Raw genomic sequence first — 15,844 nt, 5'->3', positions numbered from 1 at the left:
CGGCCCGAACGTGATACATTGTCCCTGCCAAATTCATGCAACGACCGAAAACTTACTCGGTATTGCGAGACCTAACCTCCGGCTGTCCGATTGCACCGACACGTAACACCGGGATGTTGCTGGCTGCTGAGTTGGCACGTTTCTTTCGTTCCTGTTTACGCAACGTTCCATTTTCACGGTAATCGCTGGGAAAATCAAGATGAAATCGCGACTGATGAGCATTTCTCGGCCGGGGTCGCGGTCGCGGTCGGGGTCGGGGTCGGGGTCGGGATCGGGGTCGGGGTCGGGGTCGGAGGCAAAGAGCAATCGTGGCTGTCGTTTCCACGTATTTCTATCGTCTGCTTTGATTTCCTTACCTTTGCAACATCGTCAGCTAGAATTTAAGCTATCGTAACACGAGATCAATTAAACAATTATTGCGTGGGACGAGTTTCGAATATCTTAGAATAAAAAGTTGGCCGTCGTGGAAGGACTAGTGCTCTCCCGTTTGAGACACACCGCTCGAGTACGTCAGATTCGCGGATATGAAATGAAAAGAAGAGAAAAGAAAAGTAAAACGTAATCTTAACGCAATACAGATTGTATTCTTTAAATATGAAAAACACGGTACTTGAAAGCGGTCGGTTCGGTATTATTATTATTATTATTATTATTATTATTATTATTATTATTGTATATTGAATATTGTCGTACATAAATACGAGTTATCGCATCGGCAATATCAAGGCGGCATAAAAATATCATGAAATTCTGTTAGAGAGCGGTTTTAAGCGGTTTCCGAAATGTCTATTTTCCCGTGTATTCGCTTTATAAATAGACGAGCAACCTGTTTTCGTGCCGTTTTCGTCCGCCTGATCCCTCTATATCCGGATGTCTGTTCTACAAGTACCGCGACGTTTCGACGCGGTCGCGGAAATTTAATTGACCCAGTCGATTTCTGGAAAGGTGAATTCTAAATATCATGCCGACGCGTTGTAGAAGATGATTTCACATGGACTCTCGTATACTCGAGTGAAATAAATCAACGTCTTATCGTTTCCATCGACTACTTTCTTTTTTTGTACAACCTTGAACCTTGGACAGATAACTTTAATCGAACCTTAAAAAAAAAAAAATATATACGTCGAATCGAGTAACATCCTCCATTTTCCAAGTCGGTTAAAAAATGTACGATAAGCAAAATTTCCATCGAACAAAAAATCTCTAGCGGCTCTTCACTCTCTAGCTCTACGGCCGCATACGAAACGATTAATGACATCGCTGAAGAATCGGTGCATCGAGGCTGAAAAGAATGCGATATACCGGCCGAGACGTTGAATAGCGACCTATTCCCGAGGCAGCGAATTGAACATTAATCCGGCTGGGTTGTTTGTTACCAGTTTTATCGCGGTCGATTCTTTCATTACGCCGTGCCCGTGATTCGCTGTCGCTTACGTTGTTGAAAATATCGCTGACAAATTCGTACCGCGTTTCGAGTAGTCGTACCTAGGTAGACTGCATTTGAGAAAAAACTACTCTTAAAAGTACTCGGAAGAAAACGGTGAAACGACTAGTCGCTATTACACTCGACGGTTAACAATTTGTTTGGAAAATGTGACGAATTCAATATATATTTAATCATTAGTTCGAAAATAGAATAATCGTACGGCAAGGACCGCCTAAAAGCATAGGACAGCAGGTATTTGTAGTTCGTACGTTCGTACGTTCGTACGTACATCTCTAGACGCCGTTGTAGCCTCGATGTCGAACTAGTCAAGGAAACCTATACATGTATATGACCTCGTCGGTGATTTCCAAACGACGAAACCGGAAGTCACGGGTGCGTTCCGGCCACGCCTTCTTCATCGATTTAGTCCGCCTATTCTTTGCAACGCCAACGATAAGAAAAAACCATTTTTCGTTTACCGGTGGCCAAATGGTCAGACTAATTCCTTTGCCACTTTGAATCCTATGTGAAAAACGATACATAGCTACGCGCCGTTAAGTTTGCAAACCGCGTCGCGGATATGGTTTAATTTGATGCGGTACAAGGTTTGCGTGCAGCTCGTTGAACGTCCGTATGTAGATACGCCGCGGCCGTGCCGCGCCGCGCCGCCCCGTGTATGTATCTGCAGGACTGCACGCCACAGCCTATGACAGGTCAGAACCGAATGTGTATCACTGGTAGTGGTATATCAAGGTTACAGATGGCCCATGAGCACGCTACCCAGTGACATCTCTAGGTCACCACCCTCGAATCGTCGAATCGGATCGCTAGGTTACTTTTTAAACGTCTTCCTTTTCTCTTCTACCACTGTTTCTGGGCGTGCGAGCTACCATGAAAACCTATTTCTACTATTCTTAGCATACCGCTATTATCATCTTTGACATTACGGATATCTATGTATATTTATTCGGACGAACATACGAAAGACACGATCAGAGTAAACAAACATTGTTAACGATATTTATCTCGATGCGAACGATTAGTTGAGAAAAGATCGCGGTTTGTTTCCGTGTTTTTGATTCGAGAGAGCATGTAGATTTGGAAGCAGTATGTAGTACGTATTATGTAATACGTAGAAAGAAGGTTTGGGCAAACACTGCGATGCATGTAAACCGGCAAGCTCCAACTAGCGCGGTCGCGGTTGTCGGTCGAGAGTGGGATCGTTGAAAGATTAAAAGTAGGTCGACGATTCCGATAGTGGGTTTGCGAGAGTCTCGAGTGAATTTGCTCAACGTTCGTTTTCTATTCAACGATTAGCGCAATGATAATTTCGAGTCGCGACGCAAATTTTAGTTGCCGTGGCGATATTAGACCTCGAACCTGACGTTTCATTGGCGATGGCGGTAAGTTCGATGTTTGATATTTGATACGTGTCGAGTGGCTTTGTCCCTTCTCCTTCTTTCTCCTCCTCGCACCTCCTGGCCGCTGCTCTCTCTTCGTTTGCTAGAGTATCGAGGAATTTGCACGCAATTTGGCATAGCCAGGAAAAAAGGTAACTCGGCGAGACGAGGTGAAATTCTTGGAGCACACTTTTGAACGGAGTACGCTATACTGGCAAACGAATTAGAAGCGAGAAGCTCGGTTTACAAATTCGAGTTTCCTGATGGCGCGAGTTTCGCGAAAAAATTCAATTTTCCAATTTCGAAGCATCTACGTTGACAATTTACATTTGAGAATCTGTACGTGTCAAGTACTTTGGCGTGGAATGTCGGTTCTTGGAAAAGAAATTGGATCGATATCTGATTAGTTCGTCGAGCGCGAATCAACAAATTTACTAGGCAGATATCTATGTTTAATTAAAAAATTGTTGCGCCGATTTCGAAAAACGCTTTACCATTGGCTGGCTGGCAGACGGTTGTAGGTAAAATTTATTCGCGCTGATAGAAGAAGGTTCGACTAGAAACAGTTTCGTCGATCAAACTGTTTTTTCGTACTCGACGAACCAGAATAATAACTGACATTCTATACCGGCTCCAGGCGAGAACAATGATTCTCGTTACGGGTTACAAGTTTATTTAAAAGCTGGTCAGTTACTCAGCGAAGCAGTATCGTTATCGCGAAGAAGCAGTAGACCGCAAAGCAAGTTGGTCGTGTGTGTCGATGCGTCGATGATCAGTTTTCGTGGCCAACGTTCGCGACAGAATCGTAGCTCGCAGTCACGTTGAAAGATTCCTTAGTTGGACGACTTTGCCTGTAACGAGAGTAGTAAAAAGTGTGGGTTCTTTTGAATAATTAAATTCCATTTTATTTATCTATCCATCCATATCCCTCCATTTCTCACCACTGTTACTGTGGGATTCGGTAGAACGAAACTTTTTTAGCTCATCCTTTGCCGAAAGTAGTTTCAGCTGAAGAAAAGAGTCCACTGGTTGCGCACCCGTAGGGAATTTTTTCCCGTGACTTTTTACGTCGCGCCGACCTCCGTCGCGTCGTCGTTTTGCCAACACGCCGAACAAGAATTTACGATAAAAATTTTAAACAAAGTCTATCCGATTTGTCAATTGCTAACTGTTGGATTGGTTGTTGGAATAATTGTAGAGGAATATCATCGTTCACTCGATACGCAACATTTTTGATATCGGTCTCTCGAGAGTAAGAAGAGTATTTCTCTGGGGGTCTAACAAAAGAATGCAAAAGAACATGTTTCTCGGTAGTTGTATTCCTTCTTTCCTCCCACTTATCTGTATGCAGAAATAGCAAAAGCACGTCAGTCTAAGGAGATTCCGAGGATGATCTGTCGCGATTCCAATTCGTCTCTATTCCCTTAATTTGCCTACAATCCATCGCGAACGTAAAATGGAAGCGACCAAGTAATTATCGAGAGAGCTGCTTCCCTGGCTTTCGGGGAAGAAGTCAGGATGCAAGGCCGGGAGCAAATATCTTGCTGGAGCGCGATCCAAATTCATTATCCACGTTCGCATGAGGCGAGACGAGACGAGACGAGACGAGCCGTGCTGCATCGAAATGAATTCCGAAAGTGGGACGTACGCTTATTAGAAATTCCTGGATTATTCCAGCGTACACGTGTACTTGCTACCGGTATATTTGGACAGCTGAAATCGAGCAGGAACAAAAAGTCGCCAAGAGCCTCCGACCGATGAACCAGTCCGCAGGGTGGTGTGTTTTGTCGTCATTGTCGTCATTGTCGTCGTTGTCGTCGTCGTCGTCGTCGTTGTCACGACCGTCGCGTGAGAACAGTTACCGAACAATCAACGTCAGTCGACCGGCGGATTTTCAGGGAGTCGGTCATTCCGAGATAAAAATCATTTAGCAGCGATTTGTGTTTCCACCGTGAAACCCTCTCGCATCAACAACGACAACTTTCGTGGTTGCATACGTTTTCTCCTTGTCTTGTTCGATAGACGACTATTATTATTATTATTATTATTATTATTATTATTATTATTGTTGTTGTTGTTGTTATTGTTATTGTTATTGTTATTGTTGTTGTTGTTGTTGTTATTATTATTATTATTATTAGATAATATTCGTATTAGTCAGTATTTTCTCTGTAATTTCTCATAATCGAAAACTTTGCTACATATGTACTTACGTAGGTACATTACGTTTAACAGTATGAAAATGGAATGTTACCTTTACAGAATTCTGTATACCTAGGTACGAGTTATAGCAGTATTCGTACTAGCTCGACAGCTCGCTTCAAGTTTTAGTATTACATAGTTCGAGTCTCGTGTTACTCGAACGATAGATATTGTCAAAAATCAGGTAAGTTAAGTTATATATAAAAATTTTGATCAATTTCAGAGCAATGATTGGTGAACAGGGAATATAGACGGTTCCGGGTAGGAAAGCGTGGATCTTGTCCCTCGCAGGATCGAAGGAACGGTCCTTTATCTGGGTCACCGTCTTCGCCGTTACCTCACCCTTCCCCCTCACGTACACCTTTGATAGCTTCAACCATTTGAACACCGTAAGTACAACATTACAAGATTTTTTATCGTTTCGATTCGCATCGCTTCAGATCGGCTCGACATTTCGATTACATCATCGAGATCTGGCTAGTTTATTCCTAGAACACGTTCTCTATCGATACAATGACGCTACGTTAACAATTATATTACTTGTCTGATTCTCGTCAATGCCAATTCGGGTTTCTCTAGCACCGCGCGAGCTAGTTTTTTTCTAAACGATAAACACCTTTAAGTAAATCTCGCACTGAAATCTTGCACGCCTCTTCGTGTTACATATTTCTATAGCGAAATTGTTACAGCTTGAATCGTCAAGATCGAATCGAAACAAATTTACATTTATTTCGGAATTTACTTAGCCAAATAGCGTCAAATTATCTGCAAATATTAGGACTCTACAGCCACGGAGCAAGCTGGAATATCGTCTACAAATAGAACGAACAGCACGGTAGCCCTAAATGCAAACCGTGGGGAATATATCGTACATTGACAGAATTTGCCGCGATAAGTGGCCGTTGAAGTTGCAGTAATTTCAGAACGTCTCCATGTTCGGGTAAACTGCGAAGATGAAAGAGCTTATTTGCTTCTTTGTTATGTACAAGTAATCTTTCTAAGAAATAAATATTCGACAAATGTTTTTCACATTTGACTTGCATATCAGGCGGTAGATTACGTGAAAAGCGAACCGCGCCAAGACCAAGTATCGAGAGAAACGCGGAAAGAGGCTGGCGAAAAGCATAAATAAACGAGAGGTATAGCTGTATCGATCAGTCAGGATGAACCGCGTCGTCTGGGTCGCGTAGTTGCCAGCTTCGATGTCCGGTTGTCCCGAAGGAATGCGCAACTCGGTAAAAAAAAAAAGAAAAAAAAAACAGGTCGAAAAGAGTCCTCTGTAACCCCGCGCCCCGCTGGATCGCACCGCACCGCACCGCACCGCACCGCACCGCACCGCACCGCACCGCACCGCACCGCACCGCACCGCACCGCACCGCACTGCACTGCACTGCACTGCACTGCACTTGCACTCTTCTAACCTCTCTTCCTCGTTGTAGTACGCGCGCGCGCGCGCGCGCTTAATTGAGTTTCATAGAAGACACGAGTCCGGCCAATGTCGTCTCTTCCGATGATAGATTTGATATCCATATGTACCTATTGTCATCGGAAGGAACAGAATGATCTTGTAAGTGAAATAAACATTCGATGATGAACACAAGATACACATTACCGTTGCGAATAATCTCGATACAATATAAATATTTAGATCGCTTATCGTCAATTCTTTCATTTGGAAATTCTTCGTACGTACTTGTGTACGTTTTACCTACGTTTCGTTATTTTGTATAACGTTTCTACTACTCCAACTGTTGTTTAGCTCATCGCACTGATTGTGAGATTTAAACGAACGTGTCGTGCATATACAAGGTAATTTCAACCCAAGATTTACAACGAATAACGCAACATTTCTATTTGAACGTAATAGACCAACGACGAATAGTACTGGTATCCGACATCGGGGTGTCGCGGAGACTGTACCGCGAGTGGGAGATTCGATTCCCACGCAAAGGGTTAGAAGGTTAGAACGATGTACGATAGATACTGTGTGGACGTTGTAAACGTTGGTCGCACAGCATTAAAAAAGTTAATTAATCAAAAGTATTGTCTTTAGTTGCACATTTAAAAGAGATTGCTGAAAAATTCCAAGTGTAAAGTAGGGCGGTTCATTTAAGAAATGGTTCGAAAAAGGCATCTATTCGTCGAATCGTGGTAGCGAGAACGTATTTAGACGTCGGCACGGCGTCGAAGAGGTTGATAATCGAGATACACAAATGACTGCAAGTGAATTTATAGCTAGGAGCAGTATATACACGTTAACATAATAAAAGAAAAATATTTGGGTTCGGCAGTAACTGTAGGTAGTCCGAACATCTAAAAGCTTAGCTAATTGTTGGTTGTATGATGCTGCCACCGCGACCAAAGAGATAACTAGCATTCTACACCACTCCACGTAGTGGTTTTCTGTATCTGCTTGTACCTCGATGGAAAGACATCTCGCGTCGTAGCCGAAACTTGTTCTTTATATATATAGATATAGATATAGATATATAAATATATAGATAGATATAGATATAAACATATACATACGATATATAGATACACATATAACAGATACATGTGCGTACGTGTACTTACATATATATAATTATACATCTATATATGTACGTATATAATTTTTGTTTGGTGCGAAGATTTTACGTGTCCCGCCGCGTCTGGGTAAGTGTGGTAGTGATTGCGGAACAAACGGATTACAGCGGGAAAGTCCAGGAGGGAAACGGTGATTTTTCAGTGAAAGTGTTTCGGTGAGTTGCAATCGAGGAGAGAAACGGGCAGAATATCGATGGTGTTAAAATTATGTTAAAAAGCTGGTCGACTGACGTTAACGGTTTAGAGAATTTGTTTGTAATTAAAATTGGTCGTTGCATCGTTTTCTCGAACCAGTTGGTTAAAATGTCGAAAGGTGAATTTCGAAATTAGCAGTTGATTTCCTTCTCCGGTAACTTGATTGGCGGACAACCGACCGCGAGCGCTCGGTAATAAATCATCATTCCTGATGACAGTAATACGCTCTATTCTCTCACGAGTTGAACGCTTCCGCGTATAACACCTCGCCGCGCCGCCTCGCCGCCTCGCCGCCTCGCCGCCTCGCCGCTTGCCGTTGCGTGTGCAATCGCGCGCACGCAGCCAGGCGAGCATCGTTCACACAGACGTAACACGTAGGAAATGACCAATCAACGCGGACCTTCGTGTAGAGAACTGTACGACATATTTCCTTGACGTGTGAAAGATACGCTTGCAGCTTGCAGCTCGCAGGTTGCAAAGTTAGCGACCAGGCTCCGAGGGAACGAAGAGATATGTGTCGTTCCAAGGAGAGAACGTAGTCTCGTATAACACGATCTAGCCAACTTATGAAAACGATTACGGGCTAGACAAATTTAACCATGTTGCATCGATGAGTGTGAGTGTACAAACTACATACAAAGGTCTGGGAGGGCGCAGAGTACAGGTATGCGGAGATGATAGCAGTGCGAAAATAAGTACAATATTACCGGTATATTTAATCACAAGAGAAGCATATCGCGTCGTGTCGCACGTACCGATCGCAATCCGGGAACGGAATTGTCCATTTCTATCAGTGGTGAGTTTATCGAAATAAATTGATTTGCAAAATTAATCACGGATGCGTTTCTGTTAAATAACGGTTAAAATTCCATAGCACGATTCTACCTGCTCGCACCAGCATTAAAATCGAGATTGTTAAATAATTAAATAACAAGACAAGTAAAATGGACCGTTACGTGGTCGAAGTAAACGTTCGAAAATTGATCGATGAAAGCGTTTTGGAAAACGCGACACGAGTCACGTGTCCTCGAGTAAAGGCCAACGCTATTATCTTAACCACTTGCGGTGCAAAGAAATTCACGGTTGCGCGTGCCAGAACAGTCGAGTGCAAATTACACGATAGCGTGGTATTTTTGAAAACAGTTTGAAACGCGTAACGGTACAAGACACATTTACACTCGTACGTAGTTTCACTCGGTTTTTTATGTTTAGCGCACATTACACACCTCCGTTGTGGTTTTTTTTGTTGGCGTAATTTCTTTTTCTGCGACAATCGCGTCTGTCTTTTCACCGCAGGTGGTTAAATCAGTCGAATGGCCGGGTCTCGAATCAGTTTTCATTCAAGAACAAGTAACAATCATTTCCGAGCGATTTGTACCGTGCAAAGGGTACTCCTCTGTTTTTTATCGGAACGTGCTGTCGAGACGAGACGAGACGAGACGAGACGAGACGAGACGAGACGAGCGCACGTTTATTACGACGAGGGTTAAGAGTACTCGACACTCGCTTTGCCCGAGATGGAGTCATCCTGGGTGTGCTCGATTCTCCGAGTGCATTTCAGTTTCGTTTTCGCTCTACTCGTGTACCGAACCTAGGAGCAACAAACTGTTTCGCACCGCTACCAGCTGCTCGAATCGAGAAGACTGAAATAATTCAGTTAAGATTTTTCAGCAATCTACGAATTTCAACATTGCTTCTGGATTCGTTCGTTTCGTTAGACAAGAATGGCTATATTTCTCCTCTGACCAACTATTAATCCTTTATCGAATAAATTTAATCTGACTTTATTAAAAACTGTAACATCTAATGGTATCGCAACGGTAAATCGTGGAAAAGGTGTTTTAAACGTCCTTTTTGGATCGCTATCAAAGTTTAATCGTCACGTTGTTGATACGCGAATGGTAGATAATGTTGAATTGTAAAACGTGGACGGTCTTCCAACTAAAGTAAACTGTTGGCTGTAAAATTTGGTTATTCGATTACGATTACTGGTCGGGAGCGCCGTCACTGTCCATCCGGTCAGGATAACGTGTTTAACGTTAGAACGATGTAGATAGTAAAGTATGGGAGTCGAAGAGAAGCAATCGTATATCGTTTCTTTTCTGGACATATGCCGAGAGAATGAATCTGCATATCGGTTGGTGTAGCGTCGTTAAAATAAAACTGGATAAAAGTACGAGCACGAGTATCAAATCTAACACGGTGTTTCAGACGAGAACACGATGCCGAAAAAGCAAAGTTCCTTGACGAAATTCGAGGCGCTGATGGTGGTAAGCTTAACGGTGGTCATCCAACTGAATGGCTGTTGGAGTTTACCATCGCATAGAAGTAGACATCACGCGGACATGTCCCACGAGGACGCGAAAGGTTTCGGCAGAACGAGCGAGGAGCTACCGAGACCAGCTGCCCTCAATTCGAACGACGATCCGTTGATAGTCGAGACCAAGAAGGGCAAGGTCATGGGCAAGACCATGACTGCCACCACGGGAAAGGAGGTCGACGCCTGGTTCGGAATTCCTTACGCGCAGAAACCACTCGGTAAGTTGAAACTGCTCGATCTACGTAATTAACCTTTTACCGAAGACGCCGCGACGGGGCGTTGATCGTACCTGCACGCGTCATTCCGATCCGCAACAATCCTCCTTCCTTCTTGAATCTCTTTTCTCGTTGAACAGAGGTTGTAGCTTGATGCAAGTTTCGTTACCATAGTAAGACATTTCTTTGGAATCCGTCGACCCGTCAGAGTTTCTTGGACAAGTATTTATTGCGCACGCACACTTGTTTCCACGTGGTTTGGGTTGCGAGCAGCGATGCTGTTTCAGGACCTCTGAGATTTCGGCATCCGAGACCAGCGGAACGGTGGTCGGGGATCTTGAACGCCACCACGCTACCGAATAGTTGCGTGCAGATTCTGGACACGGTGTTTGGCGACTTCCCAGGCGCTACTATGTGGAATCCAAACACGCCGCTTAGCGAGGATTGCCTTTACGTGAACGTGGTCGCGCCACGGCCTAGGCCTACCAATGCCGCTGTTTTGGTATGGATATTCGGTGGTGAGTTGTAGCTGACACCTGTTTCTAGTTTCGACCGATTCGTAGATTAGAGATCGGTCCCGTGCGCGTCGCGTCGCCTAGACCGATGGCCGTTTCTATACGAGGCCGAGTTTCGAACTCGGAGCTAGTTTTCGTGTTCTTTTACTACTTGAAACGCATGTGTTTACTGTACAACTGGGTAATCCGGATCGGATGGGACAAGATTCATAAATCGTTCGGATATCTCGGTTATCGAGACAAACGATAACTCTGTAACGCGTTGTAAGAGTTGTTCGAGTAAAAGTGAATATCGATATTAGGGCTGGCTAGATTGGCTGATAGCGGTAGAAACGAGTATAGATAGAAGGATGGAGTGAATCGAGTCGAGATGGAACCGCGCGCAATCCTTGTAGGTGGCTTTTACTCTGGATCAGCGACCCTCGATGTTTACGATCACAAAACGTTGGTGTCGGAAGAAAATGTGATTTTGGTCTCGATGCAATATCGAGTCGCCAGCCTGGGTTTCCTCTACTTCGGAACGTCGGACGTACCTGGGAATGCCGGGCTGTTTGATCAGCTGATGGCCCTCGAGTGGGTCCGTGACAATATCGCTGCGTTTGGCGGAAATCCTGACAACGTGACCCTGTTCGGGGAGAGCGCGGGTGCAGTTTCCGTTTCTATGCACCTACTTTCGCCTCTGTCAAGGTGCGCATACCTCCTCTTTCTCCTTATTGTTAGTCAGTTTACATTGTTTTGTTGTCGGTGCCATTGACATTTACGCTACCGATCGTAAGCTTCGAGCTTCCTCCGATACGTAACTCGATACGACCTTGAATATATCTGCAAAACGGTCCGATTCCGATTCCGATTCCGATACCGATACCGATACCGATACCCTCTGAGGGTTATGCTCTCGTCGGTATACGACGCGTTTGTTGTCGTCAGTTGTAAAGTAAAGGAGGGAATCGTAAAAGAGTAGTTTGAAACCTATGAGCGGTAGTAGACACAGCTACTAGTCTCTACTGTCTATGTCTACCGTAAATGGATCGTACGATTCCGGCGAGAGCAGAGTTTAACCAGAGACACCGCGATGCGTGTTTGCGTTCCAGGCACTTGTTTAACCAAGCCATCATGCAGTCAGGCTCACCCACAGCTCCGTGGGCCATCATTAAGCGCGACGAATCGATAGTGCGTGGCATCCGACTGGCGGAGGCCGTCGGCTGTCCTCACGATCGCGAGAACTTACGGGAGGTGATCGATTGCTTGATAAACAAGGATCCGGTGGACCTTGTGAAAAACGAGTGGGGCACTCTCGGTATTTGCGAATTTCCTTTCGTGCCCGTTATAGACGGCGCCTTCCTCGACGAGACGCCGCAACGCTCCCTGCTCACCGCATCGTTCAAGAAGGCCAATATCATGATGGGCTCCAACACCGAGGAGGGTTTCTATTTTATCATTTATTATCTGACCGAACTGTTTCGCATCGACGGCGCCGAGGACGTCAAGGTCAGCAGGGACAAGTTTGTTACTGCCATCACCGAACTGAACCCGTACGTCAGTCATATCGGTCGGCAAGCGATCATCTACGAGTACACCGATTGGCTGCGCCCGGACGACCCGCACGCGAATCGCGACGCTTTAGACAAAATTGTCGGCGACTATCAATTCACCTGTAACGTTAACGAATTCGCTGGTCGATACGCGGATACGGGAAACGACGTTTACATGTATTACTACAAGCACAGGTGAGTAGATTTATCGTTATCACGTTGCGTTGCGTTGCGTTGCGTTGCGTTGCTACGATCACGATTATTAAACTATTCGGACCGATTCACATCTATCCTTTTACATTTACTCCCTTTGTAGATCTGCTAATAATCCCTGGCCGAGATGGACTGGTGTGATGCATGCAGACGAGATCAATTACATCTTCGGGGAGCCATTGGACCCCTCGAAAGGTTACACGTCGGAAGAAGTGGCCTTGTCCAAGAGGATGATGCGGTATTGGGCAAACTTTGCAAAAACGGGGTACGTCGAGTTTCTCGAAACTTTACCAATACTTTTTTAATCCCGTCGCGCACCGCACCGGCCACTCATTCTCAGTCGAGCCTTTCCCTTTCGATACCCACCTAATAATACGGTATACATACATGTACCTACGGCTGGATATTTTTGCTAATTTAAAATACTCTCGAATACGTGTTACACTGGATCACGGCAAACGACACAAAACAAACTGTTTGCTCGCTAGAAAGCGAAATACAATAATAACGAGTGATAATTGCGTTAGAGATCCAAATATTGGTACCGATGTTGGATCATGGAGCGCGCCTTACTGGCCGCCGCACACAGTCGCGAACAAAGAGTATCTGACCCTGGACACCAACAACTCCGAAATCGGAAACGGGCCTAGAGCGAGGCAGTGCACTTTTTGGAAAAAGTACCTTCCCGAACTTCTCACCGCTACTTGTGAGTAATATTATATACCTACATCATACGATACATACATGTATGTACACTACACGTACACATATGGTATTTTTAATAATATTTTTTATGGTTGAGATATTGCGGAGTAGTTGCAAGGAAAATGTATTCGTGTTTCGTTTATAGGATACTATTATAGTATCAAACGTATATTATACATAGTTGGCAATCCCGATGTGACCAATTATTCGGGTCACTATTGCTTTCTTTCTTTCTTATTCGGGCTGCGGTTCGGTACCGCGGTAAGCTTGATAGAAATTGTACATTATGTTCAGAGTTTTTTCCCTTTTGGCAATGGTCCATATCCACTCTCATTCTTTTTTCGAATTGTATGCATCTAGGTATCTAGGTTATCGCATCTTTTTTTCCAACGACTGCCTTTTTCCTTGGTTTAATCTTTCAAGTGTTTTCGCTTCTTTCGCGATTTGCTGCTCGAATTTCCTTCGATACGCGTTCTTGTCCAATCGATTTACTATACATGTATATGTATGTATATCGCAATTTGATTCTTTCTTACTTTGACCGATTACTTTCGATCGAATTCGCGGCAAGAACAGCCAGAGCTTTCGATCCAGAGGCTTCTCGACGGATTCCTCGTCATCGAGGGTCCGTTTCTCAGCGGTAAGTGGAACGCTTCGCGAACCACGAGATACTTGATACGAGGTCTGAATAAATGATGCAAACTCAAGAGAGCGACGCCGACGTCGCTGCCTCCACCTCCACCTCCACCTCCGCCTCCGCCTCCACCTCCACCTCCGCCTCCGGCACCGCAATAGCATGGATTAACGATTAATAATGGTTATTTAGCCGTGAGAGTTTTGCTAGGCTGATAACGCGTCGAGATACATATCGAGCAACTTTCGGCTGGTCTATTAAAAAGAAATATGCACGGAAAAGGATCCATCAACGATTACAAGTTCGAGACGTTGGCGCGTTCGTACCGATATGGCCAACAGGGTTGCTACGGTCTGAATACTCTCTATACGGTCTCTCCTACTTTGCTTCGGTTAGTTTCTTTCTATCAAATTATATATTATTACTCGCTGGATTATATAATACAATGTTAGCGAACTTGTAAGTACGATTAAACAACAAGTATCTATGTATCTGCAATCCGCATATCTAGGTAGGTAAGACGCTCTGGTCTGGGACAGCGACACTCTAAATAGAACGACGATATCGCCCGCGCGGCCGCGGCATTGCTTTATAATTACGTCGATCGGCTTCGAAAGGTTAACCGCATGTTACGGCGTGGCGCGGCGCGGCGCGGCGCGGCGCGGCGCGGCACCGTGGTCAAGGCAGACGATACAACACCGGGATGTGTCGTTGTCACGAGCTCTAATGGTCTCGTTTACACGGTAAACTATTGTCGTAACCACAGATACATTCCATTGGTATTTTTCTCGGGTTCCGTATACAGAGAGTTCGAGGATGAATCAACCTCGGCGAATCAACAGTAATTATCGAATTACCGAATTACGGAATGATCTCCGTCGATCACGTGCCTAACTGCCTTTGTCGCGATTCGCCTACACGTCACCAGACGTTGGATTTACTCGTGTCGTTTTGTACGTTCCGTTACCGTCTCTTAGAATAGGGAGAACGTGTAACCCGATAATTACGCATACACGCATAGTTGGCTACGCTTCGGTCGTAACGTAGCGCCGGATGCGAGGAGAATGCCTGAGCCCTGAACGCGGAAGCAGCATCCCTCCGTTGTTCGTTCGATTTCACAATCGATCGAGAACGAAAAGTTCTCGACAAGCGGAAACGGTAATGAAATTTGATCCATCTCCCGCACAACTAGCCAACTTGTCTCACAACCTCGCAACTTTATCGACCAAACGAAACTTTGAGTAAACATTCGCAGCGTATATCGGACTCCACCCTTTTCATTTGAAATTAATCCTTCCACGAGAAATTTACGTCGCAAGACTCGCAGAGCTCGTTGCTGGTCTGAGCTTCGATACTTTGCTCTGACATCGAATCAGTTATCATCGATCATATAAGTAGACGATATTTTTGTGAAATCGATTCCGTTTCCCTGCCAAGTTTCTTATCAATGGTCGTTTAGTTGTTATCGCTTTGTACAATTCGAGAAGTTATATCGTAAAAGTTTGATTATCGCAACAAAAATCTTGTTCGTTGCACCGATCGATCATGTCGAAATGCAATCGAAAAGAGAGGAATGAGCAATTTTCAAATAGGCCGCAAACACGATCGATGCTCACGCTTTCAAAAACAAGACACTGATTATGCGAACGGTGAGGAGAGATAAAAAGGTGGGGCGAATGGCACAGCAGGGTACGACCAGTGCACGGTATGGCACGGGCACGTCGAGGAGGTGGGCTTTGATCGCAGCACCTGGGAACGAAACGAACGGACGAATAGGGCAAACGAGGGTGGGAGGCTGCAACTGGCCGCTTTGCCAGGGTGGATCGATGCTACCGTCACCATCACCGTCACCGTCACCGTCACCGTCACTGTCACTGCCATCGCCATCGCCATCGCCA

The 15,844-nt window shown here is 44.8% G+C and overlaps 1 protein-coding gene across 9 annotated transcripts in view; it reads left to right on the top strand.

The window, feature by feature from the left end:
* Window positions 1–15,844, top strand: part of LOC128886983 (acetylcholinesterase-like) — a 29,311-nt gene that overhangs the window by 10,471 nt on the left and 2,996 nt on the right. For 2 of the 9 annotated variants that reach the window (XM_054142316.1, XM_054142318.1), the window contains exons 2-8: window positions 5,252–5,417; window positions 10,024–10,350; window positions 10,635–10,865; window positions 11,258–11,549; window positions 11,954–12,589; window positions 12,711–12,872; window positions 13,135–13,313. In XM_054142316.1, coding sequence (XP_053998291.1) covers window positions 10,035–10,350; window positions 10,635–10,865; window positions 11,258–11,549; window positions 11,954–12,589; window positions 12,711–12,872; window positions 13,135–13,313 — 1,816 coding nt within the window. In that variant the 5' untranslated portion in view covers window positions 5,252–5,417; window positions 10,024–10,034. Of the gene's footprint in view, window positions 1–4,989; window positions 5,418–5,806; window positions 6,596–7,622; window positions 7,773–8,156; window positions 8,609–10,023; window positions 10,351–10,620; window positions 10,866–11,257; window positions 11,550–11,953; window positions 12,590–12,710; window positions 12,873–13,134; window positions 13,314–15,844 lie in introns of those variants that run through there. The other 7 variants (XM_054142321.1, XM_054142317.1, XM_054142323.1 and 4 more) reach the window with 7 other exon arrangements.

The sequence above is a fragment of the Hylaeus anthracinus genome, unplaced genomic scaffold, assembly GCF_026225885.1.
Source record: "Hylaeus anthracinus isolate JK02 unplaced genomic scaffold, UHH_iyHylAnth1.0_haploid 11985, whole genome shotgun sequence".
NCBI classification, from domain to species: domain Eukaryota; kingdom Metazoa; phylum Arthropoda; class Insecta; order Hymenoptera; family Colletidae; genus Hylaeus; species Hylaeus anthracinus.
The sequence above is the reverse complement of the archived record's forward strand: the minus strand, read 5'-3'. Positions and strand labels throughout refer to the sequence as shown.